Below are 25,227 nucleotides of genomic sequence, written 5' to 3'. Positions count from 1 at the left end.
CAAGTGCCACTACGAGAATGAAAAACGACCGCTAACAAGAGACCACTTATAGCCCTGGATTGTCTATCGATAAGAAGAGACAAGCGAAAAATATAAAGTACTTTCCGACTGCTCAAGCCAATTGGCAAACCTGGAAACTTTCTGGCACAAAACTTTGGAGACAAGTCAATCCAGATTTTGGGACCATGAACCTTAGGCCCCTAAAATATGGCACCATGGATGCCTAGAACGACCGAATGCCCACAACTTATGGTGCTTAGACTATCCGAATCAAAACGAGAGGCCTTATCAGATCGGAGTAAGCTAGTCAAATCAGGCCAAGCTAGCTAGATTGGAGTAAGCTAATCAAGTCGAGCCCACCAAAGATTGATCATACTAATTTTGTTAACCTTCCAATTTTGAGCGCTAACAACTGTCATACGTGGAGCATGGTGAAGCCACTGGCTGGGACGGTGGTGGTGTTCCTAGTGGTTGCCTTGTCATACGTGGAGAAGCTGGGTTTGGTTAGAGAGATGATTTACTCCATTTTTAGAGCCTTCGTTCAGCTTTCAATTATCGGGTTTGTTCTTCAGTTCATCTTCACTCCGGACAATGCCGTTTGGATCATTCTGGCTTACCCTTTCATGGTTTGTAATTGTCTCTTTCGTGCTTACTTTTCTTGCCATGTGTGTAGTTTTCCGAGAAAATTTGGTTGTTTGGTCAATACTCAATAGTCAATACCCCTCCATAAATTTAGCTTTTGAAGCATGTTGTTGGGTTTGTTTAATTTTTTTTGTTTAATATTCTAGAAGCAGAGGCCTCTGTTTTTCTTCTGCTTCAATTTAGAAATTTAGACACAAAAGTAATTGTGTTTCATGCGGTTACATTTATGATCACTTACTTTTAGAATTGATATCAAGATAGAGAATAAAGAGCTACGTTTTTCATCTTTTGAACTACCTTTTATATTAAATCTAAGCGTGAGTGACATAAATTGGATGTGTGACACGGTTTAGTACCCATTATTGTCTCTTGACTCTCATTAGTGTTCATATATATCTATTTCTGATTAAAAGTTTAGGGAAATGTTATTGACATTTCAAAAATCTCATTCTACACTCTTTACAAGTGTATTTTTCTTTCCTAATATAGAAAATTTGGAGTGTAGAATGAGATTTTTGAAGTGGCAATAACAATTTTCAAAGTTTATAATCGGTTTATTTGTTCTCGCCTCGTTATATTGCTACAACATCAAATTGTAATAATTGTTGGAGCAGTTTTTTATGATCTTTATGTGATTGTTGCCTCTGCAGGTGACTGTTGCTGGTTATACAGCAGGGCAAAGGGCTACTCACGTCCCAAGAGGGAAGTATGTTGCTGGGGCTTCCATATTGGCTCGCAATGTTTCTGCTTCTTGTGATGAGAGTGTTTCCCTTCACTACAAGATATATTATCCCCGCTGCAGGAATGATGGTCGGAAATTCAATGACGGTAACTGGGGTTACCATGAAAAGGCTTCGAGATGATATTCGAACTCAAATGTGTTGGATACCTAATTGGACTTGACTAACATGCAGCAAATGCTTATCCATTGCTTGGTGAAAACTGCCAACTATTAAACTTGGATATTAGACTTGGATCTAATCTATCTTTCTTTTAATCATCATCTGCTGCAATTGCAGCAGAGTTTTATACACAGATTACTACACACGCATGCAAATAAACAAAACAACTGGAAGTTGCATCCTTGCTGTCTATGAATCATCAGTCAGTATACACATGCAGTGGCCTTGCTGTCCACTATGCATAATCATACATCCTTAACGTGGGAACCATATTCCCATCTGTAAAGCACAGTGCACTGCATGTGGAGCATCAAATCATGGAGTGGATGAAACGGCAGATTGACTTAGGTTAACACCAACAATTGCAGTAACTGATTTCCACGATAGATGGAAATCAGATGAAATATGTATATATATAATCCAATTCCCTACTTGTGAAGTATCGTTCTGAGATTAAGGGTTCTATCACCTTTGGAACATAAGGTCTTAAACAAGTAGAAGAATTCTTATGTATTACCAGTAAACACAGCCTGCACCAGGTTTTTCAGTTGGTGTTGCTGCTGTCTTTGTTGCTGGGCAGATGGGTTCTCAGGTATGGTCAATCTCTTTTTAATGCCAACTCTTGTAATGTTATATGTAAGAGATGTTGTTTGTGATCCTTGTTAAAGACTAACCATGTATAGTTCCTACATTTGGTATCAGAGCAAGGTTAGTCTACTTGGATTCAAACTTAATTATCTTAACATTTATACCTATATCATTAACTGGGAATATTTGCTGTACGGGGAAGAAAATTGCCTCAACCTAGCCCCTAATGTTAGCATCGGTGATTGTTGCCTTGATTCATGACAACATCTAATTCCCTACATCATGGCTACCTTGGTTAATGATGGTTTCATTTATTATTTTGAGGCATTTATTTATGACTATTTTGATTTCTTGGTTCATGGTTGCCTCGATATATTGTTGCCTAATTCCTAATTACAAGTTCCTGTAATGTTTCTTGATTGTTTATATATGCAAGTACAAGTAAAAAGATGATTAGGTCACCAAACTTGTGAAACCCAATCTCTGCTTAGAGAACCTGCATGTGGCGTTCATCTTGGTTGAAAAGACACAGAATTAGGCAAATTCTACAAAGAAGGGAAATTTTGAGTGGTTTGTTTTTGTGCAATGTTGGATGCTTGTAAATTTTTCTCTTCATAAGCATGCGTATTTTTATTTATTTCAATTTTCTTCCTTGATCTCCTTGGGTGCATGCAAGTAAAGTTGAAACTAAACAATTTTCATGCGCTGATTGATGGTGTGTAAATGAACATTGCGAGAATGTATCTTGGTAAAATTATACTGCAGTGTGTTTGCTATCTGCTGCTGTGATTCTTCTGGTAAAGTTTCCTCGTTAAACAACAGATGAGTGCATGCTCTGGGACGTGACTAATCAAATGATGTTTTTCATTAGTTTATTAGTATGATTATATCCCATTTATTTAAAAAAAAAATGGAAGATGAAGTGGCTTTATGATCTGCATATGCAGCGTGTTTGGCTGCACTGAGAATACATTTTTCATCTATTTCTGTTGTGATCAATATAATGATCCGTATATTGTTGGAACTATATCACTTTGAGTTTTATCCTTTTTTTTTTGCTACTATACTAACAGTTTGGTTTGCAGTAAATGTTAAGAACAATTAAGAAAATTGTTCGATTACAGTAAAGGAAGAATGGTTGTGGTTTAAAACTCAAGAAATGTTCACATTCTTTTCCAAAGAAGGGGATGTATAAATTGTTGGTGGTTTTAATCAGTGTATGGCATCATGTAGATCAAGCCATATTCTTGTCCAAAGACTTGTAATAATTGCATGATAAGATCCTTGAATGATGGCTATACAATGAAGGTCAATGTCAGTTTATATCTCTTGCCCAAAGGTGTGATATAAACATGCATTTAACAATCACTAATGATTGTTTCAAGTTTTCCATGTCTTCTTAAGATAGTCCTTACAGTTTTCCAGATGATTTCAACTGGCGTATCAGGATAGATTTAAGGACTGGGAATCTTCACGTTTTGAGATTGTGCCGCTGCTGTGTTATGCGGGCAGAAGCAGATGCTGAGGTATCACTCTAATGCTTTCATTCTTTCCCATGTGTGCTGTCAGAAGCATTCCCATGTTGTTACTGTTAAAGTATAACCTTCAGACTTCTTTCCCATGTGTGTTACACAAGTCTTTCCCATGCGTGCTGTCAGAAGACAGCAGATGGTGCTGCCATATACTTGATATAATTGCATGAAAAGATCTTGTAATGGTGGGTGTACAATAAAGAATGAATGGTTGCTTATAGTTTTAACTAAAGGTATGTTATAAGCATGCATTTCAACGATTTTTCCATGTCTTCTTCAGTGAATACCTCGGCTATGAACCTGTGCTATTTGTTTATTGTGATAAGAAATCCTAATGCTTTATGCATGTATAAAATTCGTATGATGATTGCTACAGTTTTTATATAGCATGATTAATTGTTCTAATGCCATATGCTGCTGCCAAAGTTTTATTCACAGCAGGAAAAGGAATATATGGTTTGGAGATTAAAACACTGTAAGCTGCGCTTTTATCATTCTAGAATTGGTAGTCATGGTTGTTTCAGATTCACAAACGATGATCAATATCTGATTGAAATCTGGTATATGATTGAAATCAGTTTCTTGATATCTAAATATGTATTGGCTTGGTGTAGATTGTAGCTTAGTAAATTTATGTTGAACTTGAATATGGCTGGTAGGTTGCAAGGTTCCTGATACATGTGAAAATAATCTATAATTATAACTTACTTGTGTAGAAAATTGGTTTTTCATTTGACGTTTGGATGATTTCTACAATCAAATTGAAATGCTAAAGTTTTATGCAGGTTTTCAACACTAATAATCTCTATACTTGAACAAATGTTTGAATAAATCTTCACCAAAGTGGGAATTATTAGGAAATTTTGTTCAAGGGATTATTAATTGAATTTTTGTGAGTGACAATTCATTGCATAAGATCAATCTTTCAAAAGAAAGAAATAGTGAATGGCTTGAACTGTGATGTAGTGTGTAGTATTTTATAAAAGTTTAAAGTCAACTTTGTTCCCTTGTCCAAAGACATGATTTGAGTTGTAACTTGAAATTTTTGTGAAATAGCTCTGCAAATAAGGATGCATGATTAAGATTGCATAACTGATATTTTATGTCTCTTGCCCAAAGGTGTTTCATAAAATTGCATGTCATGGTTATTCACTCAATGACTAGTTTATATGCATAAGGCAGAATTGAGGCTCAGTTGGAAGCATTAGGCAAACTCATTGGAGTTTGATAAAGGATCGAATATGATTGTATCATATTTGATGTTGTTTCATATATATATGCAATGTTTGAAATGATGAATTACTAATCAAACCGAGGTTTAATGAGCTGGTTATTGTAAAAGCCTTATCATTGGAGCCAAACAATGGCTTGACAATGATGTTTGGTTTGATCAGTGGGAGTGTAAATAATAGACATGTTAAATATGTTTGTTTGCTCTGTTAATATCATGCATGAGTAGTTTTGGGGGGATGTGATTTCAGAGTGTTAGTACAAATTATGAAGTACTAATTTTCTGGGGTTCAACTTTTGAAGCTATTCATGGCAGATGTGAGTTGTTGTATGGTTGACATGACTTGAGTGATCACAAAGGGATTGGCTTAATACGTTGGACAAGGAACATGATAAGTGGAAGTTCAAAAGTGGGAGAATGTTAGGTTTTGAACTTACACATATCATGATAAGGATACCTAAACGTGGGTTCAAACCAATTAGGAGTCATGGCCATGTCAATAACTGATCTCCTAGAATTAAGGGAAAGGGAGACAGGTTGAATAAGTCTCAATGTCCGAGGAATGAAATTGAGAGACAAAGCATGGTCAATAAGCCTTATGCGTCTCTAGTAGGTAGCTTGATGTATGCACAGGTCTGCACTAGACCTGATTTGGCATTTGCCATCAGTGTGTTGGGAAGATATCAGTCGAACCCCGGTGAACAACATTGGGTTGCAGCCAAGAAAGTGTTAAGATACTTGCAAAGGACAAAATCCTTTATGTTGGTTTACAAGAAAGTAGAGAACTTGGAACTAGTTGGCTACACAGATGCTGACTTTGCAGGTTGTGTGGATGACAGGAGATCCACGAGTGGCTACTTGTTTTTCTTGGCAGGAGCAGCTGTATCATGGAAAAGTGCTAAACAAAAAGCGTTAGCCACATCAAGTATGGAGGCCGAGTTCATAGCATGTTTTGAAGCTACCAAGAGAGGTTTGTGGTTAAGAAATTTAATCAGCTGCATGGCTATTGTTGATTCAATTTCGAGACCACTAACCATATACTGCGATAACAAAGCTGCAGTATTTTTCTCTAAGAATAACAAGAAGTCTGAGGCAACAAGGTTGATGGACATCAAATATCTATCAGTGAAAGAACATGTGAGAAAGGGTGAAATCACGATTGAGCATATTGAAACAAATTCAATGATAGCTGACCCTTTGACTAAGCCATTGGTAGTAGGAGTATTCAAGGATCATGTCTCTAAGATGGGAGTGCTTGAATCTCTAGAATCTGCTAAAGTGTGGGAGTGAGAAAAACTTGATGTAAGTCACATGTATATTTCAAATATGTCTTCGAATGTTATTTATGTTGTTCACTATCAAGACCTACTGAATCATATGCGCTTGTTGAGCCTATTGGTTGTCTGAGTTGCTGACTGTATGCATGTATATGTCTATTCTAGTGTCTTGATGATTGGACATGAATAATTCGAGGGATGCAATTCGATGAATGCATCAGGATCTTCCAAAGTTGATCCATGAAATGACTGTTTTGAATGAATGAAGAAATATAAATTCATTGAAAAGTCTAAAGTTTCTTTCTACATATTAGTTTTAAGTATTTGTGGTTTCAGGGTGCTTGTGTTGTCTATAAACACATGATTTTCTGGAGTTCAAATATTTAAATTAATTATAGTAGTTGAAAGGAAGTTAGTATGCGTGAAACTTGATGTGATCACATGAGGTATCAGTGTTGTGAAAGGCATGACTTTGATTATAATGTTTAGTCTGTGTTTATGTGGGAGAATGTTGGATACCTAATTGGACTTGACTAACATGCAACAAATGCTTATCCATTGCTTGGTGAAAACTGCCAACTATTAAACTTGGATATTAGACTTGGATCCAATCTATCTTTCTTTTAATCATCATCTGCTGCAATTGCAGCAGAGTTTTATACACAGATTACTACACACGCATGCAAATAAACAAAACAACTGGAAGTTGCATCCTTGCTGTCTATGAATCATCAGTCAGTATACACATGCAGTGGCCTTGCTGTCCACTATGCATGTGTATACTGACTGATGATTCATAGACAGCAAGGATGCAACTTCCAGTTGTTTTGTTTATTTGCATGCGTGTGTAGTAATCTGTGTATAAAACTCTGCTGCAATTGCAGCAGATGATGATTAAAAGAAAGATAGATTGGATCCAAGTCTAATATCCAAGTTTAATAGTTGGCAGTTTTCACCAAGCAATGGATAAGCATTTGCTGCAAGTTAGTCAAGTCCAATTAGGTATCCAACATTCTCCCACATGGACACAGACTAAACATTATAATCAAAGTCATGCCTTTCACAACACTGATACCTCATGTGATCACATCAAGTTTCACGCATACTAACTTCCTTTCAACTACTATAATTAATTTAAATATTTGAACTCCAGAAAATCATGTGTTTATAGACAACACAAGCACCCTGAAACCACAAATACTTAAAACTAATTATAGTAGTTGAAAGGAAGTTAGTATGCGTGAAACTTGATGTGATCACATGAGGTATCAGTGTTGTGAAAGGCATGACTTTGATTATAATGTTTAGTCTGTGTCCATGTGGGAGAATGTTGGATACCTAATTGGACTTGACTAACATGCAGCCAATGCTTATCCATTGCTTGGTGAAAACTGCCAACTATTAAACTTGGATATTAGACTTGGATCCAATCTATCTTTCTTTTAATCATCATCTGCTACAATTGCAGCAGAGTTTTATACACATATCATACATCCTTAACGTGGGAACCATATTCCCATCTGTAAAGCACAGTGGAATCTGTAAAGCACAGTGCACTGCATGTGGAGCATCAAATCATGGAGTGGATGAAACGGCAGATTGACTTGGGTTAACACCAACAACTGCAATAACTGATTTCCACGATAGATGGAAATCAGATGAAATCTGTATATATATAATCCAATTCCCTACTTGTGAAGTATCGTTCTGAGATTAAGGGTTCTATCACCTTTGGAACATAAGGTCTTAAACAAGTAGAAGAATTCTTATGTATTACCAGTAAACACAGCCTGCACCAGGTTTTTCAGTTGGTGTTGCTGCTGTCTTTGTTGCTGGGCAGATGGGTTCTCAGGTATGGTCAATCTCTTTTTAATGCCAACTCTTGTAATGTTATATGTAAGAGATGTTGTTTGTGATCCTTGTTAAAGACTAACCATGTATAGTTCCTACAAAATGAACCTGGTAGGTTAATTTCTTACCCGAAGAAAACCATATTGATACCAAATCCGTCTCTTCGTTTCCATATAATTTTGGATGGTGGAGATTTTGGCTCTTACAATTCATGATTCCTAGATAAAAACCCAATACATATAAACGTCCAATAAAAGCCCAAATTCAAAATCTGCAGCCACATTTAAACCCATGCCATTTTCTCAAATACAATTTATTTACACCCATGCCATTTTCTCAAATCCCTAAATTTATTCCAAATTAAAAGTTGTAAAAAAAGTGAAATAAAATATATAAACTGTTGTATTGCATTAATTGTATCCATATCATACCACAAATTTACCTTTTTGTGATATATATATATATATATATATATATATTGCATTAATTGGGAAGTAACTTAATTTTTTCCAATTATTAAAAAAAAATTATACTAAATCCGTATTATATATTTTGAATCAAATAACAATTCTATGTTGTAGGCATAATTTACTGAACAATTATGGAGGCCATAGAGAGAGAAATGTGCGGCAACAGTAGAGAGAAGAGAGAAATGTGTAATTGTGGGTATATGTTACTCCACCCCATTGTGCCTTTATTTATAATAGTAGGGAAGGTTAATTATTCACCCTTTTAGGATTATAACTCTAATAGGATATTAACTACTAAAGGGAAAATAAAAGATATCCCTAGATATGTTAGGATTTACACAATCACATTCATATTCCATTAGGACTGCAACACACCCCTTTTAGTGTGTAAATACTCCAACAGATGGTGCATCAGGTCTTCAGCAACGAAGTAAGTATAGTTGATGAAATCGTCGACACAAAGAGCAAATGCAAGTCTCAAATCAACGGAAGAATGCATAAAAAAGTAAAACTCACAAAACCTTGCTATGATAAAACCTAAGGTGGGATAAAACCCATAGACTAAGGAGAAAAGTGAGAAGTTGCATTAAGTCAAAACTATACGTCTTTTGGATGCATGTAGAAGAGCTCACATGGGTATGATCAGCTCAGGATGGGTGTCTCGTTAAAACCTAGTTAGGTAACAAAAACCCAATGGGAAAAATACGGACTCTCTTTGGTGCACACCAGGGTGTTAGCGTCAGTGATCGCTCAACCAGCCTAATGAAGCAAAATAAGTATGCAATGTACGAAAATTCTCTTTGCGGTCTCTACTAGTGCATATCAAGTGGGGCTAGCCAATTGACCACCCCGGATGAATCAAAATAAGTATATTACGTTATTGAAATTCTCTCTTCCAGGCTCTAATGGTGCACCAGAGAAATAAATAAGTTTTGTACATCCGTCAGAGTAGCCATAGGCATCGAGATTACTATTTTTCTTTTTACCCAAGTGTTGCGGGGAAGAATAAATACATCATAGGACACCAACTGCAAAAGTGAATGTTCTTAATCTTTTAAATTACAAGGCAGTTGCCACTATAAAATAATGATAGCCTTCATTCAAAGGGATCCCCATTTTTTAATATAAAAATGGGAACTAGTTGGTAGGTCTACTCTTCATTGAACTTCAACGATCTGAAACGTTTATTTTTTAAGTCTTTATTCATAAATCGTCCTTGCAAAATGGTAATTCAATCTCGAAACTGTTTACCTATTTGATTGTCTTGATAAAATTTCAATGTTTCTTAGAACACAGTGTTTGTCAATTCCTTTGACCTCAATTAGATACCTTAAACATTTTTAATTTTGCCAATATCTTGCAAGGATAATTAATGAAGTGCAACTTAAAAATAAATCGTTTGGATCGTTAAAGTTGGATGTAAAATGGGTCTCATAATTGAACCCCATTTCTATCAAACAATGAAGACCCCTTTAGATAAAGGGCTTAATATAATAATATTACTTGTTTTTTTAAAACAACATATATTATCTACACAATGAGCTAGCAATAATATGTTTCAAATTCGTCATTGTCGACCACTCACTTACAAGTGAATAGTAAAAAGGAATACAACTAAACTGTAGTACTAAGTAACAATAATATTACTAATAAGTTTGTTTTTTTTTTTTTTTTTTTTTTTTTTGTAAAATATTCGAGTGCAAGGAGTTAGCTATACCTTTCATTGTTCGGGTTGAAGAGACGTAAAGAATTGAACTTATATACTTGTTCACAACTTCAATCCATACAAACAACATGTATAATAAAACACCAGCTCGAGTACAAGTAGACAGATCAGCCACGCACCCAATCCTAAAACAAGTCATCCACCCAACAAATTATATTCGATTTTCTCTGGATTTCTCTTTTTATTTGGATTCTCTCTTAAATATTATGTGTATCAAACTTATATTAAGATACTACTCACTACTATGGTCTGATGATATTTCTCTTCACTTGCAAGTGAGAGATCTTAGGCTCGAATCTCGTGGATAGCGAATTCGATACCAACTTAGGTTGCACATTGTGTGGTTTGCCGAACTCCCATTCACCTTAGTGTAAAAATATCGATGTACTAAAAAAACTTATATAAAGATAGCGTCAATATTAAATAAACATCGGACAAAACTTCTTACGACATTCAAACCTAATACTGTCAAATTGTGCATATAATACAAAAAGTGTTGATATCATTTAATGTGAACATGGGTAGTGCTACACTTATTATCTATGTACTATCATTTATATCATCTCTTTAATAGAGGTAGGGTCCATCAACAAGGTGGATGTCATCTTTATTAGAGATGATATAAATGGTGATACACATAGATGGTAAGAATTTCATTTTTGGTAGTGTAATGCAATCACGTTCAAGTATAAACTATCTTACAATTGCAGTGTAATATGACGTCTATAATGTAAAGGTGGACCTTGTTATAATAATACCAACGTCATTCTGTATAATTAGTTATAATGTTGCAATTAATGTATAAAGTTAGAATATAAATTTGAGTGATTATAGTGTAACTTTACATTTCTTGTAATTCACACGTTGAATGCTAAATTAGGTTATAACGTTATTATACATTAAGATGACAATACCATTGAATTACAATATTGTATAATTTCATGATGTCTGCTAGCAACTTCGTACGTCCATATTTTAATAATATCTCCATAATATCATCATCAATATTAATAATGTAATGCATTCACGTCTAAGTATAATAACATACCATGACAATTACAACAAATGTGTTTAGATTTCCGGAGAAGGATTCTCGCCGAATCATTTTCATAAGGATTCTCGCTGGATCCTTTTCATAAGGATCCTAGGGTTCCTGTGATCGTGACCATTCATCATACATCGTGCGATCAGAAATCTTTCTAAATTCAAAATTTAAAATTAAATATAAATAGTACCTAAAGAAAACTGACCGCATAATGTATGATAAACGGTTAGGATCACGGAATCCTCAGGAAAAGGATCCGGCGACGATCCTTTTCCAAGATTTCCTAATTGGAGGAGGATTCTCTCCCCTTCTAATCTCTCTCCCCTTCCCTCCCCTCTTATTTGAATAGTTATGGTTTAACCACATCAACATCTTATATTGATTTTTTTATAGAGAAAATAAGACAGAAAACAATATAAAAAAAGAGAAGAAGGAAGGAAATGAGAATAAGAAGAGAGGGAATCGTACTCCTTCCTAATTGGTCAAGTCACAATTGGAGGCCCGTTCACATGGATCTTTGTGCAAATAATTAGGTAATGGGACCAACCAAATATAATATTATATGTAAAAAAGTTGAGTGAAACTTTGATATGCTCCCTACAGCGGGCAGGGGTGATCTCAGCAATTTTATTTTAGAAAATAAATTTTTTTAACAAACTATATTATTTATATTAAAAGAAAAAAGAGCTTGGTTTAACTTTAAAATGAACTAGTAATAATGTGATTCAAATTTACTTTTGGCAATAATTGAACTTAAGATTCCTCACTTACAAGTGAGATAAATACCACTAGACCATAGTACTAAGTGACAGAAATAAACTTTCTTAAAATAAAGATAATCTACAAAAACACCTGGAACGCATACACACATTTTTTTTTCTTTTTTCCATTTCATTCTATTATTTCGAAAGAAAAAAATTCATTCTATTATTAATGACTAAAACTATTGCATTTTATTATTCACCTTCTTACTCTTAAAAATATTGCATTATTTGTCAATTTTTAACCTTTGACATTTTAATTTTCAAACAATAGGAATTATGAAATAAAAATACATTTTTTTACAAGCGATATTATTTATACTAACAGAATAAGATGGTTTAAGTTTCATAATAAACTAATAATAATGTAATTTTAAATTTTCTTTTTGTAAAAATTAAATCTAAAATTTCTTATTTATAAAATAAAAAAATATCACTAAATAATTAAGTGACAATTTATTCTCCAAGAAACTCCGTTCCTCGGATATTAAACAAGTAAACGTGACATAGGAAGAATTGAGGGATCAATGCCATGTCGTTGTCAATGTTAATGCAAAAATAAAGTCAGGCTCAGCAGCTCACCGACTTGATCAACTCTCCCCTCTCATCGGCCCCGCCACATCAACCCACGCAGCACGGGCCCCGCCAGCCTTTACCACTCGCCCAGTTGTCCCACACATATCCTGGCTGTAGTACAACCAGTTCCCAGTCTTACCTGTCCTTTCGTTACGGCCGTACCCAAATCCATCCTATTCGGTGACAAAATATACGGAATTACAATTTAATAATACTCTCAATTAATCATTGACTAACTTTGTCCCAATAAAAAATTAATTATTGATTAAAATACTGACTAATTCCTCCTTATTAAAAAGACAATCGCACTATTCATAGTCCTTTTTTTTTTCGTCAAAATCATAGATAGAGTTTGAACTCATGTTATTATATAAAAACCCAACAACTTTTTACTAGTGTGATAATGGGTCAATTGCCTATTCATAGTCCTTTTAAACCCATTCAAATAATATGTAATTGTTTTTTTAGCCGAATAAATGGGTTTGGAGAGAGCCCTGTAAAGGATAAGAAGATCAAGACATTGGGGCGGCAAACTGGCTCAAGAAATCTCGAGCGTCGCTATGAGAATGAAAAATGACCGCTAGCAAGCGACCACTCATAGCCTTTGATTGTCTACCAATAAGAAGAGACAAGCGAAAAACAAAATGTACTTTCCGACTGCTCAAGCCAATTGACAAACCTAGAAACTTTCTAGCACAAAATTCCGATGACAGGTCAATCCAGATTATGGGACCATGAACCTTAGGCCCCTAAAACATGGCACATGGATGCCTAGAACGACCAAATGCCCACAACACGTGGCGCTCAGTCTATCCGAATCAAAACGAAAGGCTTTGTCAGATCGGAGTAAGCTACTTAAATCAAACCCAGCTAGCTAGATCGGAGCAAGCTAGTCAGGTCGAGCCCATCAAAAATTGACCATATTAATTTTGTTAACCTTCCAATTCATAGTGCTAACAACTGTCATATAAAATTATTAAAACGTACGTACTAGTAAAAAAATGGACAACATAATTTTGATACCATGATATTTTAAACGAACTGACAACAATGGTGATACACCGTCCAATACAGATGTGTCCTACTCTTATATTTTTAGTGCATCGACCCGTAGTAAAGTACATTTGCACTATTCACCCATAAAAAATACATTTACACCATGTTTAAATACGTGACGACGAGATGACAATCATACTAAAAAATTTCATGCGAAAATATTCTCTTAAAAAATCTTGGAGTTGTCAACTCCACCACATCATTCGAACTTCAGGGGGAGGTCGTTTCCTCACTCTATCTCTCTCCCTCTCTCCAATCCACATATTACTAATTTCTTCACGCAATATCCGAATTTCGTATCAACTATCACAAATGGCGTCACTCATCTCCGCCACCGCGCAAAACCACACAGACATCGCACAGTCCAATTTCATACAAGGCCTATTTGCCGACCAGGTTCTTGTTTCCTTGCCTGAATTTCTGGCCAACATGGACTTCTCATGGATGGTGGACTTTCTCAAGGGCATGGTGAAGCCGCTGGCGGCGACGGTGGTGGTGTTCCTGGCGGTTGCCTTGTCATACGTGGAGAAGCTGGGTTTGGGTAGAGAGATGATTTACTCCATTTGTAGAGCCTTCGTTCAGCTTTCGATTATCGGGTTTGTTCTTCAGTTCATCTTTACTCGGGACAATGCCGTTTGGATCGTTCTGGCTTACCTTTTCATGGTTTGTAATTGTCTCTTTTGTGCTAACTTTTCTTGCCATGTGTTTGGTTTCCGAGAAAATTCAATTGATTGGTCAATCCTCAATAGTCAATACCCTTTCCTAAATTTAGCTTTTGAAGCATGTTGTTGGGTTTGTTTAATTTTTTTTAAATTTTCTAGAAGCAGAGGCCTCTGTTTTTCTTCTGCTTTAATTTAGAAATCTAGATACAAAAGTAATTGTGTTTCATGAGTCCCGTTCTCTCTGTCACATTATGATCACTTATTTTTAGAATTGATATCAGGATCGAGAATAAAGAGATACGTCTTTCATCTTTTGAACTACCTTTTATATTAAATCCAAGCGTGAGTGACATAAACCGGATGTATGACACGATTTAGTATCCATTATTGTTTCTTGACTCTCATTAGTGTTCATATATATATATATATATATATATATATATATCTATTTCTTATTAAAAGTTTATAATCGGTTCTATTTGTACTCGTCTCGTTATATTGCTACAACATCAAATTGTAATAATTATTGGTGCAGTTTCTTTATGATCTTTATGTGATTGTTGCCTCTGCAGGTGACTGTTGCTGGTTATACAGCAGGGCAAAGGGCTAAGCATGTCCCAAGAGGGAAGTATGTTGCTGGGGCTTCCATATTGGCTGGAACTTCAATCACAATGTTTCTGCTTCTTGTGATGAGAGTGTTCCCCTTCACTCCAAGATATATTATACCCGTTGCAGGAATGATGGTCGGAAATTCAATGACGGTAACTGGGGTTACGATGAAGAGGCTTCGAGATGATATTCGAACTCAAATGAACCTGGTAGGTTAATTTCTTACCTGAAGAAAACCATATGGATACCAAATCCGTCTCTTCTTTTCCATATAATTTTTCCATAGACTAACTGCTTGTTTCCAAAAGCGCTTTCATGTAACCAAAAGCTCTTCTGACATTGTTTGGTAGAAATAACTAAAAGTACACTAGGAAACACTTCCAAGTGTTTTTTTCCTTTTTCGGAGAATTATAAGTATTTTCTACAGAAGCAGTCTCGACTCTCGACGGGCCCTAAGAGACCAACCTTGTGTTCAGAGTATTTACTAGTTAGACTTGCATATTATATTGTCCAATGTTCATGATATAGTAATGTGCAGATGGATAAATATTTAGTTAGTTCGAGTCATTTTCCAGTTGGAAATCTGAAAATTGGCAACAATGTCAATGAACTGACTTGGATTACCGATTTTGTTTTTCAGGTAGAGACAGCGTTGGCTCTTGGCGCAACGCCGCGCCAAGCAACGATGCAGCAGGTGAAGAGAGCTCTGGTGATTTCTCTGTCTCCAGTTCTGGACAATGCCAAAACCGTCGGCCTCATCTCGCTTCCCGGTGCAATGACTGGCCTCATAATGGGAGGAGCCTCCCCTCTGGAGGCCATTCAATTGCAGATTGTTGTGATGAACTTTATGATTGGTGCAACTACAGTTAGCAGCATTTCTTCAACATATCTGTGTTGGCCTTCCTTCTTTACCAAAGCTTATCAGTTAGAGGCCAAGGTTTTCACTTCAGAATAGGGTTTTTGTAATGTTATATTGTACAATATTTATCTAATCAGCGCTCTGCTTGTCTCTTAGGGCTTGTTGGGTACACATACATGATTCAAATGTGTAACCTAATAAATTAAAATGCTAAAGAGAGAAAATATAAAATTATCATCACCTAAAAGATAGAAGATGGATCACTCACAAGGAAGACTTGTTCATTCTAATCCTCCATAAAACGGTAGGATTAGAAGGGATGACTATCCTTCATAGCTAATCGTCTTCTAATCCCCTTGAACAACCATTCACTTCTATTTTCAATATATCTTGAAATTTTGATAGTTCTCCATTTCAATTAAATCATGTGTGGTGAAAGAGCCTTAAGTGACAAATATACATATAGATCCATCATGTTATTTAATTATTTGGGCCACAAACACATGATATTACGCATGGTTGTAAAAGAACAACATCGCTTACCAACAAAAATGATAAAAGGAATAACACCATTGATGTAATAAAGTAGGATAGGTAAGTTCAACACTCTTCGTTTAGCCTGCACTCTACTCCTCCTACGATTTCAGATACAATTTCAAAATATTCATCTTCGACTCCAAATGGCCAAAGAAAAATGCCAAAATCGCTCCATAAAATAAGCGTCTTAGATGCTCGTATGAAAAGGCATGCCACGCCAACATTTAGAACATGAAGGTTGAGATGATCGGAGTGGAGGTGGTGGCGGTCGGATGTTTAGGCTAACCCTAGTGTTGACGATGGTGACCGCCACCGCCACCATGAGACCCTTGACCGTGTCTCTGATTATTTGGGGCTTGATTACCCTTTTGACCTTGTCCCTGATTAGTTGGGGCTTGATTACCCTTTTGACCTTGACCTTGTCCATTTTGTCCACGTGGCACATGATGACCCCCACCCTTATTACCCTAAAGAGTAGAATAGCAACAAGTTAATTATCTTCGCAAAATACAAGTAACTCTTTACTACAGTGGTGAGAAGATAATTAGTCTTTACATGATGGTAGGAGTGGTGACTAATCTAACAAAATCTATCGTTTGAAAAAAAAATAATAAATTATCTTCGGAGGATCAAGTAAAATAGCAACAACAAAAGTTATATATTTCTTGTAACGATTAATTTCGTCTAATCCTCTATTCATTTAAAAGAAGAAAAAGGATTAAATATCGCATTCAATACCAGAATTTAGTTTCTTATCACTGTGGACAAAAAAAAAAAAAAAAAAACCATTTCTTTACTATTGAAGTTAGATTCTCATTCTCCTTCTAATGATGTTATCATGCTTAAGCCTAAAGTCAAGTTATTAAAATTACCTTTCGTTTCATCATATGATTGCCACCTGAATTTGAAGCCTCACCATTAGACGATGATGGTGGTGGCGGCCGAGAAAGAGACGATGCTGGTGGTGATGGCGCCGTGGTCGACAGGTTATGATGAGCTAATTGAGATAAAGGGATTGGGTTAAAGGGATCCATGCCGACCCAATTTCCAGGAGGATAATATTCACAAACAACTAGCAAATTTTCATTGGAGCATTTGTGTCGGGCGCATCCTACTTGTTCAGTGTCTTTCCATATAATCTGCGTGTAATGTGCGCATGGTTTATCTGGCTCGCACTCGCGCTTTTCTTTGTTGTAGTACACCTTCTCATGTCCCCAGTCATGCACTGCCTCCCTCGGCAGCCAATGCGCTTTGTAAGCCCAGAACAAGTTCTCCCCCATACCTTGATACGATGAATGCTGCATTTGACAGTCGTGATGATCCTGCTTCATGGCCCAGTCCTCCGCCAACTGGGCCATCGTGTCGTTCCACACCAACGGCTTCATCTTCTCCTCCCTTCGGATCTCGTTATGGGCCATGAGGAACTCTTGGACCAGCGCCGGTCGAGGGTACTCGGTGAAGTTGTCTGTGTTTGGTTTCAACGCGGTGGCCAGGTTATTGAGAAGGCTATTCGCGGTGTTGGCAATGCCCTTGACGGCCTTGCCAATGTGGTCGGCGGCATTGGCTATTTCCTGTGATTTATCATTGGGATTAGCATTGGCGTTTGTTGCGTCAACATGGTTGACATGAAGAATGTGATCTCTCAAGTTGGCCGAGACCGCGAGGATCAGGAGAGAGATGGTGAGTATTATGGTAGCGAAGGTCCGACCTCGTGGCATTGCGTGGTTGTATGTGGAGTTTTTGAAGGTGGTGGTTAAAATCTAGGTAGTTTAAATCTTTGATAAGGGTAACGTGACGATGTAGGGCTAATTTGGTTCAGTTCGGTTCAGTTTTGCTTTGCTAGCTCTCAGCCTCTAAGAGCAGCGGCAAGAGAGAGCGACCATGAGAGGACCTAAGAGGGGTTTTATTTGGTCTAGTTTGCTAAAAATGACCGTACAACTCCATCAATTTTCCCATCATCCCATGCCTAATTTTGCTAGCTCGCAGCCTCCACAATAGTTATGCTATTTTAAGGAGGATGCTGATGGAGAGCCGCAGTTTTTGGGACGTCTTTCGGTCAAATGGTCAAATTGTTGTTTTCATGCAAATGCTTGTCCGTCAATGACATGCAAGCACCTGAAAGAAATTTGTATTTTTTGCGTCCTGAGTGATATGAAATAGGATCATTTTCGGATTCTTTTTGTGGGGATCCAGAAATCAATTAATCGTGTTCATTCATCGTACATCGTATGATTATAAATTATTTTAAATTTAAAAGTATTGAAACCGATTCTTGTATAGGTCACAAGTATGGGTCGTAAAACATCACTCTAGCTAAGTCATGGGTTAAAGTGATTTTCTCAACCCTACTCTTGTGGAAATACCTTGTCATTCCTACTTAGGTCTTTTGTCAATCTTTCTTCCTTGTCTCTAGGAACCGCTTTCCTTGTTATTAATATTTGTCTTGTCCACTTGTTAGGACTGATTTGGGAGTGAGTTGTAGCTATTAGCCTTCTTCTTTTATTTCTATTTTTGGCTCTCTATAGTTGCCTTTTACTCTTGTAAAGTTTACAATGAAATATACAACAAAGATTTGAAACCAAAAGTTAACAAAAATTTAAAATTAAATATAAATAGTACTTAACGAAAACTGATCGCACGATGTACGATGAACAAATAATATTGATTGATCATCCGGATTCTCACAAAGAGGATCCGGAAAGGATCATTGTCCGAGTGATACTACTCAATACAGAATTAGGTTGAAATTTGTAACTTGTTTTATTTTATTTTTTTCATTTTTTTACACAACGATATATTGAAAGAGCGTGAACTTACCTAGCCCCACAATGAATAAGGCATAATTTGACATCAAACTTCATATTCAAAAAAGTCGAACCTAAAACGTATTTACCAAAATGACCTCTAATTTTATAAATTAAACTTATGTATCAAGTCCGTTACTTTAGATACTGGTATATAGGTTTTAGATTCCAACATCATAGACATAAATTGTAGGGGAATGTGTTATGTCATGGCCAATATGGTCATGAACAATATTGTTGGGGCAACGACGGATATGATCTTTAGATGATAAAGAGAAGGTTTTTTAGCTAAAATGGTCCATGAGATTTGTATAACACATCACTTTGGTCCCTAAGATTGAAAATCAATAGAAATGGTCCATGAGATTGTCCAACATCCATTATTTCGGTCCTTCCATTAAAAACTTCGTTAAGTATCCCAGAGCTCTTGACCGAAAGTTTGTGCAATTTTCAAAGCTTCATAACTCAATTGTTTCTTAACCAAATTCGATCCAAAATATATCAAAATGAAGATAGGAAAGTGTATAACAAAATTATACCTATTTAGAAGCCCAATTATTGCTGGAGATGGTAGGAAAATAGCCTGAAAGGTGACTGGTCCGCGGGAAAACTGGAAAACTCGCCGGAAACTGGGTAAACTTTAAACGTTCATAACTTCTTCAATACTCAATGAAATTGAGTGATTCAAAAACGAAAATCATACTTGTCGACAAGACAAAGACAATGGTACCTTTTTTGTGGCTAAATTGCCGTGTTTTGGCCATAAAATGGCTCGAAAGTGGCTGTCTTGGTCTCAAGTTAGCCATTTTCGAGCCGTTTGTCGAACAAACCACGGAGAATTAGCCGTTGAAAAATGTACTATTCTCTTCATATCCTTGAGAAGTATGATTTTTATTTTTGAATCACTTGATTTCAGTATTGAAGAAGTTATGAACGTTTAAAGTTTACCCAATTTCCGTCGAGTTTTCCAGCGGACCAATCACTATTTTCCGGCAATCTCCGGCAACCATTGGGCTTCCAAATAGGTATAATCTTGTTCTAACACTTTCCCATCTTCATTTTGATATATTATGGGTCGAATTTGGTTAAAGAACGATTGAGTTATGAAGCTTTGAAAATTGCCCAAACTTCCATTCAAGAGCTCCAGAAAACTTAATGGATGATGAACAATCTCAGAGACCATTTCTATTGATTTTCAATCTCAGAGACCAAAGTGATGTGTTATGCAAATCTTAGAAACCATTTTGGCTAAAAAGCCTAAAAAGAATGAACTGTTCTGATTATGATGTTTGGACAGTAAAGGTTCGTTAATTGTAGGTGGGATGACAAGTAAGTCCCCCTCGGGAGACACTAGCATTATCCTTAATTTTCTGTATTTTATGCATGTAATTATCAGATGGAACCTGGTGGATATAAAGATCTCAACAAACAAGGGTACGGGCTGGAAACAACAACCCTAGGCACCGCTCTCTTCAACAAAGGCCAAACTTGCGGGGCTTGTTCCGAGGTGATGTGCGTTGATGATCCACAATGGTGCCTGCCAAGCAGCACCAAAGTGACAGCAACCAACTTTGTCCATCCGGTGAGTTCAGTTTAGATTGGTGCAACTCTCCTCATGAACACTTTGATGTGTACCAACCGATGTCTGAATGCCAGAATAGTTCCGATTCACTTTCAACGATTGACATGCTTTGAGAGGAGAGGGATCAAGTGTGAACTTACGGGAAACCCTAATTTCCTACTTGTGTTGGCATATAACGTTGGAGGGGCTGGTGTGGTGATGTGGTTGATGTAAAACCAAGGGCTCAAAAACAGGTTGGATACAGATGAAGAGTAACTGTGGACAAATTGGCAAACTGGAGGAGGTCTTCTAGGTCAAAGTTTGTCGTTCCAAGCAGCTACGAGTGATAGCTAGAAGGATGGTGATGTCTCTTGATGTTGCGCCAACAAAGTAATAATTCCATCTTATTATTTAATCTTTTAATGTTACGAAACATATAATTTTGTCGCTTAAGCAGTAGTCTTAAGTTTGATTATAAATGGAGAATTCAATGTCAAATTATTGTCGCTGACTCATTTTGTAGCTTAACCTAAATCTTCCACTATCGTTGTATTTAAGAAAACATATAAGTTTATTATTTAATACCATGCAAAATATTCGAAGAAAATGACATCACTACGGCAGAGTGATGAACTGATGAATGTCATCCAACCTCGCGTAAAATCTCGGTTGTTTTCGGGGGTGGCTTATCTCCTGCACTGTACTGACGAACATGGCCTCCCACACAAACTGAGCTAATTCAGGGAACCTTTCGATCGCATGCCCTTGTTCTTAAGATCTTGCCTCAGTTGCCTTGTCTTGCTTTCCATCCAAAGTATACACGTTCCGATGCAGAACGTGATAATCTGTGTTGTGGGGGTCCATTCGAACGAGTTGCAGCACGAATTCACGGAGCTCTAGCCTTCAATGGACTCTTTAAGAACCGAGAAGAGCCTTAATTAAACTCGTTTGGAGGCATTGGTATTTGCATAATGGGGAATTTTAGCCTGTTTAAAGCATATCTAATGCGTGCATAATGGCGTAGGCAAAAGGGTTTTTTATTTATTTTTTATTTATTTTTTTTTATTTTTAAGTGCAACGATATATTTTACCTTAAGGGGATGAAGAGTTTGCTAAGCTACACAATAAACAATCTAATTTGGTATCAAATTCGCCTTTCACGATATTCAAACATAAGGAATATATCTAGCCTAGCTAAAATAGTGCAGGGATCTTCAAGGGGCCAATTTAGCCCCGGCCCTTGCCCAAAGCTCTTGAAGGGTCAACTCAGGAAAAGACTGCCGATAAAAATTGGTCACTTGACACTTTTTAAGCACAGCGCAGGGATCTTCAAGGGGCCAATTTAGCCCCGACTCTTGCCCAAAGCTCTTGAAGGGTCAACTCAGAAAAAGACTGCCGATAAAAATTGGTCACTTAACACTTTTTAAGCACATCTCACACCATTACAACAACAACATTTTGAGAGGGCTACGATTTCACAAATAATACATTTTGAGAGGCCAAATACAACCTCTAGCCCCTGTCCTTTCCACTAGACTTGCTTTTAGAGTTTGGTTATTTAAGAGTGTAATGATAAATTTTAATTATAAGTTTAGTTGCATCTTGTCTTTAAAAGTAAATTGCAATTGTATAATATAATATAAAATGATTTCCATCGGTTGTGGAATCCTGCCCAATCCAACTCTCCTTAAAATGATTTAGGTGGTTTAGTTTCCGCATTTTCTTCAGTGAAAATGAGTTTCAATAATGCTAGCTCGAACTTATAGCGTTGGCTAACAAGTTGAAGTCCAACTCGACAAACCCACGCAAAGCCTAGTGTAGAGACAAAAAAAATGAGTTCAAATAAAATTTTATATATTTTCTAGTCTCATTTTCAAACGTCTCAAAACACAAAAATAAAAATCCTCCACTCATCTAATCTCATTTCCGATGATCTCAAAACACAGGAATGAAAATCTTACGCTCATCTCTATGATGAGTAGACATGGAGTTTAATTCTCAAATAACATAATATGTGAAGCAAACGTCATATTAGGATTGAAAGTCATGTTTATTAATTCATAATTTGAATTGGAAGAATTAATTAAATTGATGAGAACCGAGATTACGAAGTCCGAATCCGGGTCCGGTAATAAAACGTGGGCAAACGACTCTCGGGCAAAACCCGCACAACGTGGCATCATCTGAGAAGTGGTGTGCGCACTACGCCCCAACCCTACCCCAGAGACTTCAACCCCTCGATAGCGCGAAGCGCGAACTGGTCACGGTCAAACCCCGCTTTTCGTTTCTCTCGTTCTTTCTCCTTCGGACATCGAGCTCGCGGAAGCAAAATTTTCGAACAAACACACCAGTAAACCACCGCCACCGCACTTTTAATCTGACGAAATTGCCCCTCGCGGGGTGGTCTCAGGGAGGAAAGGAGAGAGGAGCTGCGTCGCGCGCACTCCCCCGCCGTTTCTCTGTTCGATCATCAGTTCTTCAAAAATTTCGAAGAAAAGTAAAGCGTAATTTAAATCGCGATTAAGCTCGCCATGTCGATTCGGGAGCTGAGGAGGTCTATGGTTTCGGTCAATTTGTTCACCTTCTGTGTTTTCCTCGGCTGCTTTCCAGGTAAATTTTCGTTATTTTCTCGGGAAACAAACAGGATGTGACGATTCGACGCCGTTTCATGTGAAATAGATTTGCTTTTGCGTGTGTAGGGCTTATATTATCGGCGATCGTGACGCTGGATTCGATCGTGATATACAACACGCACGAATTGATAAAGGCCGTGAAACCGAGGGTGTATTTCGAATGCAGAGGGGAGAACAAGACGGAGTTTCCAGACGTGAAGGAGAAGAACGTCACGTATAAATTCAACGGCGAAGAGTCTTGGCAGGTGAGAAAGATTTTCGCAATTTCGATTTCGTTTAAGTAATTTCAATTTGCTCTGTTTTACAATTTAGACTATAACGTTGTGAGATTGGGATCATTGAATATGTAAAATAACGCGCGGTGCTGATTGACGGTCTGACAACATAACATAGGCATGGACGATATATTTCTAGAGATTATTCGTATGTTTGTGTCAGGAAGCTGTTTTTTAAGCTGAAAAGCTGTTGTTGAGCTAAATTTGGCTAGGTGTCTAATGGGATTACGATTGTTTTTGTGCTTTCAGCCACTGACAGAGTTTTCGGGTAAGAAGTGCAAGCGATGTGGACTGTACGAGGCGGATACCTTTAAACCAGATGACAAATTTGATGAGTGGGAGTTGTGTCCTTCTGACTTCAATGCTTCTGATGGAAAATACGTCCGGTTCAATAACAAGGAATTCAACGTTACCTTTTGGTGCCCAAAATGTGTACCTGGTTCACCTGGTGAGTGAGAGTCCATGCAGTACAAGGGCTTTTGTGCTTAAACTGCATCAAATTAAATTCACTTTTAGACGACATATAGATACCATTTCTGGCCACAACAATTCCGTTAACATAAGTCAATCAAATGTATGGCTAGTAACCTCCGGTTGATTCTTATTTGTAGTTAAATGCATTTGTTAATGTGGAAATTTTCGTTTGGGTTTTTGGCGTCCATGCACTTGCATTTGTATTCAAGCCACTTTGTACTTAGTGTTCAACTTGTAAGTCGAATTCATTTTTGTATGTGTTTGCAGCTTCCAATTCCCCTACTGCGCCGCATAAAGAAGAAAAGGAGAAGGGAATGCATATTGTTCTAGTACTTTTAATCGTTGTAGCCGTTTTGGCATTGTGTATTGTCGTTGGCTTTGTTGCATACAAGTACTGGCAAAAGAAGAAGAGAGAGCACGATCAGGCTCGGTTCCTAAAACTGTTTGAAGACGGGGATGATATTGAAGATGAAATGGGGCTTGACCATATAATCTGATTATAAACAGTTAACTTCTGTACCTTCTTTACAGTAAGTTTATCTTACAAAATTTTGCTGTTGTAAAAAGGAAAAAGAGAACAATGTTGAAGCTAGAAATATACTGTGCAGCATTTTACTTCGTCGAAATTACGAGTTGTATGCTTGTGTTGGTATTGTCCGATGCACAAATGAGACATGCAAAACATCAATGATCTCAAAGTTCATAATATTGTTGCCAAATCATTGTTCACTACATGTCTTTCGATTTATCGATACAAGCAAGGCCAGTAGCCGAAAAGGCTCTCAAAAACGCTAATCTCCGGCACATCGTACGGACATGTAACCCTAGTTTCTTGCCCAATGTAGTCTTGAGACTCTGTTTTCCCTCCACATGCATACCAAAGATCGTACCAAGGATTAGAAAGATCAGAAGCAGGGTGGCCTTCTTGAGTGAATTCTTCATGCTTCGGTTGACTTTCATGATGTTCTTCACTTTGCCTGGAGTCTTCTCTCTCGTTCAGCTTGGCGCCATCTTCATTGCTGTAAATTCCATTGTCAACAACGTAGCCATCTCGCCAACAGTCACCAAACGAGTACTGATATTCTCTAAGCCAGTTTCCACAGCCGTAATATGGCGGCTCTTCGCCATCATAAGCCTCCTCCTCAAGCTCATCCTC

At 37.1% G+C, this 25,227-nt stretch overlaps 4 protein-coding genes and 2 pseudogenes across 5 annotated transcripts; 5 read left to right on the top strand and 1 right to left on the bottom strand.

Annotated features, from left to right (window-relative positions):
• Window positions 1-428: 428 nt before the first annotated feature.
• Window positions 429-1,545, top strand: LOC137744347 (protein ALUMINUM SENSITIVE 3-like; annotated as a pseudogene).
• A 3,932-nt stretch (window positions 1,546-5,477) lies between these two features.
• LOC137744345 (secreted RxLR effector protein 161-like) lies at window positions 5,478-6,185 on the top strand. Its single transcript, XM_068484181.1, has one exon. It carries the CDS (start codon window positions 5,478-5,480, stop codon window positions 6,183-6,185), a length of 708 nt encoding a protein of 235 aa, XP_068340282.1.
• A 7,619-nt stretch (window positions 6,186-13,804) lies between these two features.
• LOC137744884 (protein ALUMINUM SENSITIVE 3-like) lies at window positions 13,805-15,942 on the top strand. The gene is made up of 3 exons (XM_068484694.1): window positions 13,805-14,320; window positions 14,892-15,141; window positions 15,573-15,942. The coding sequence occupies exons 1-3, from the start codon at window positions 13,808-13,810 to the stop codon at window positions 15,881-15,883; spliced, it is 1,074 nt and encodes a 357-aa protein (XP_068340795.1). The 5' UTR covers window positions 13,805-13,807; the 3' UTR covers window positions 15,884-15,942.
• A 125-nt stretch (window positions 15,943-16,067) lies between these two features.
• On the bottom strand, window positions 16,068-18,176 carry LOC137744885 (STS14 protein-like). 2 transcript variants are annotated; one of them, XM_068484696.1, is made up of 3 exons: window positions 17,197-18,176; window positions 16,737-16,791; window positions 16,068-16,697 (listed from the first exon to the last, which is right to left on the bottom strand). In XM_068484696.1, the coding sequence occupies exons 1-3, from the start codon at window positions 18,040-18,042 to the stop codon at window positions 16,612-16,614; spliced, it is 987 nt and encodes a 328-aa protein (XP_068340797.1). In that variant the 5' UTR covers window positions 18,043-18,176; the 3' UTR covers window positions 16,068-16,611. The 2 variants fall into 2 exon arrangements, with proteins under 2 accessions (XP_068340797.1, XP_068340796.1); XM_068484695.1 differs by having other exon boundaries at window positions 16,068-16,791.
• Window positions 18,177-20,394: 2,218 nt separating this feature from the next.
• On the top strand, window positions 20,395-21,043 carry LOC137744344 (expansin-A23-like; annotated as a pseudogene).
• A 1,918-nt stretch (window positions 21,044-22,961) lies between these two features.
• LOC137746163 (uncharacterized) lies at window positions 22,962-24,697 on the top strand. The gene is made up of 4 exons (XM_068486247.1): window positions 22,962-23,299; window positions 23,389-23,567; window positions 23,847-24,045; window positions 24,339-24,697. Exons 1-4 carry the CDS (start codon window positions 23,221-23,223, stop codon window positions 24,566-24,568), a joined length of 687 nt encoding a protein of 228 aa, XP_068342348.1. The 5' UTR covers window positions 22,962-23,220; the 3' UTR covers window positions 24,569-24,697.
• Window positions 24,698-25,227: the final 530 nt, after the last annotated feature.

This window comes from Pyrus communis, chromosome 9 (genome assembly GCF_963583255.1).
Source record: "Pyrus communis chromosome 9, drPyrComm1.1, whole genome shotgun sequence".
Taxonomy (NCBI): Eukaryota; Viridiplantae; Streptophyta; class Magnoliopsida; order Rosales; family Rosaceae; genus Pyrus; species Pyrus communis.
The sequence above is the reverse complement of the archived record's forward strand: the minus strand, read 5'-3'. Positions and strand labels throughout refer to the sequence as shown.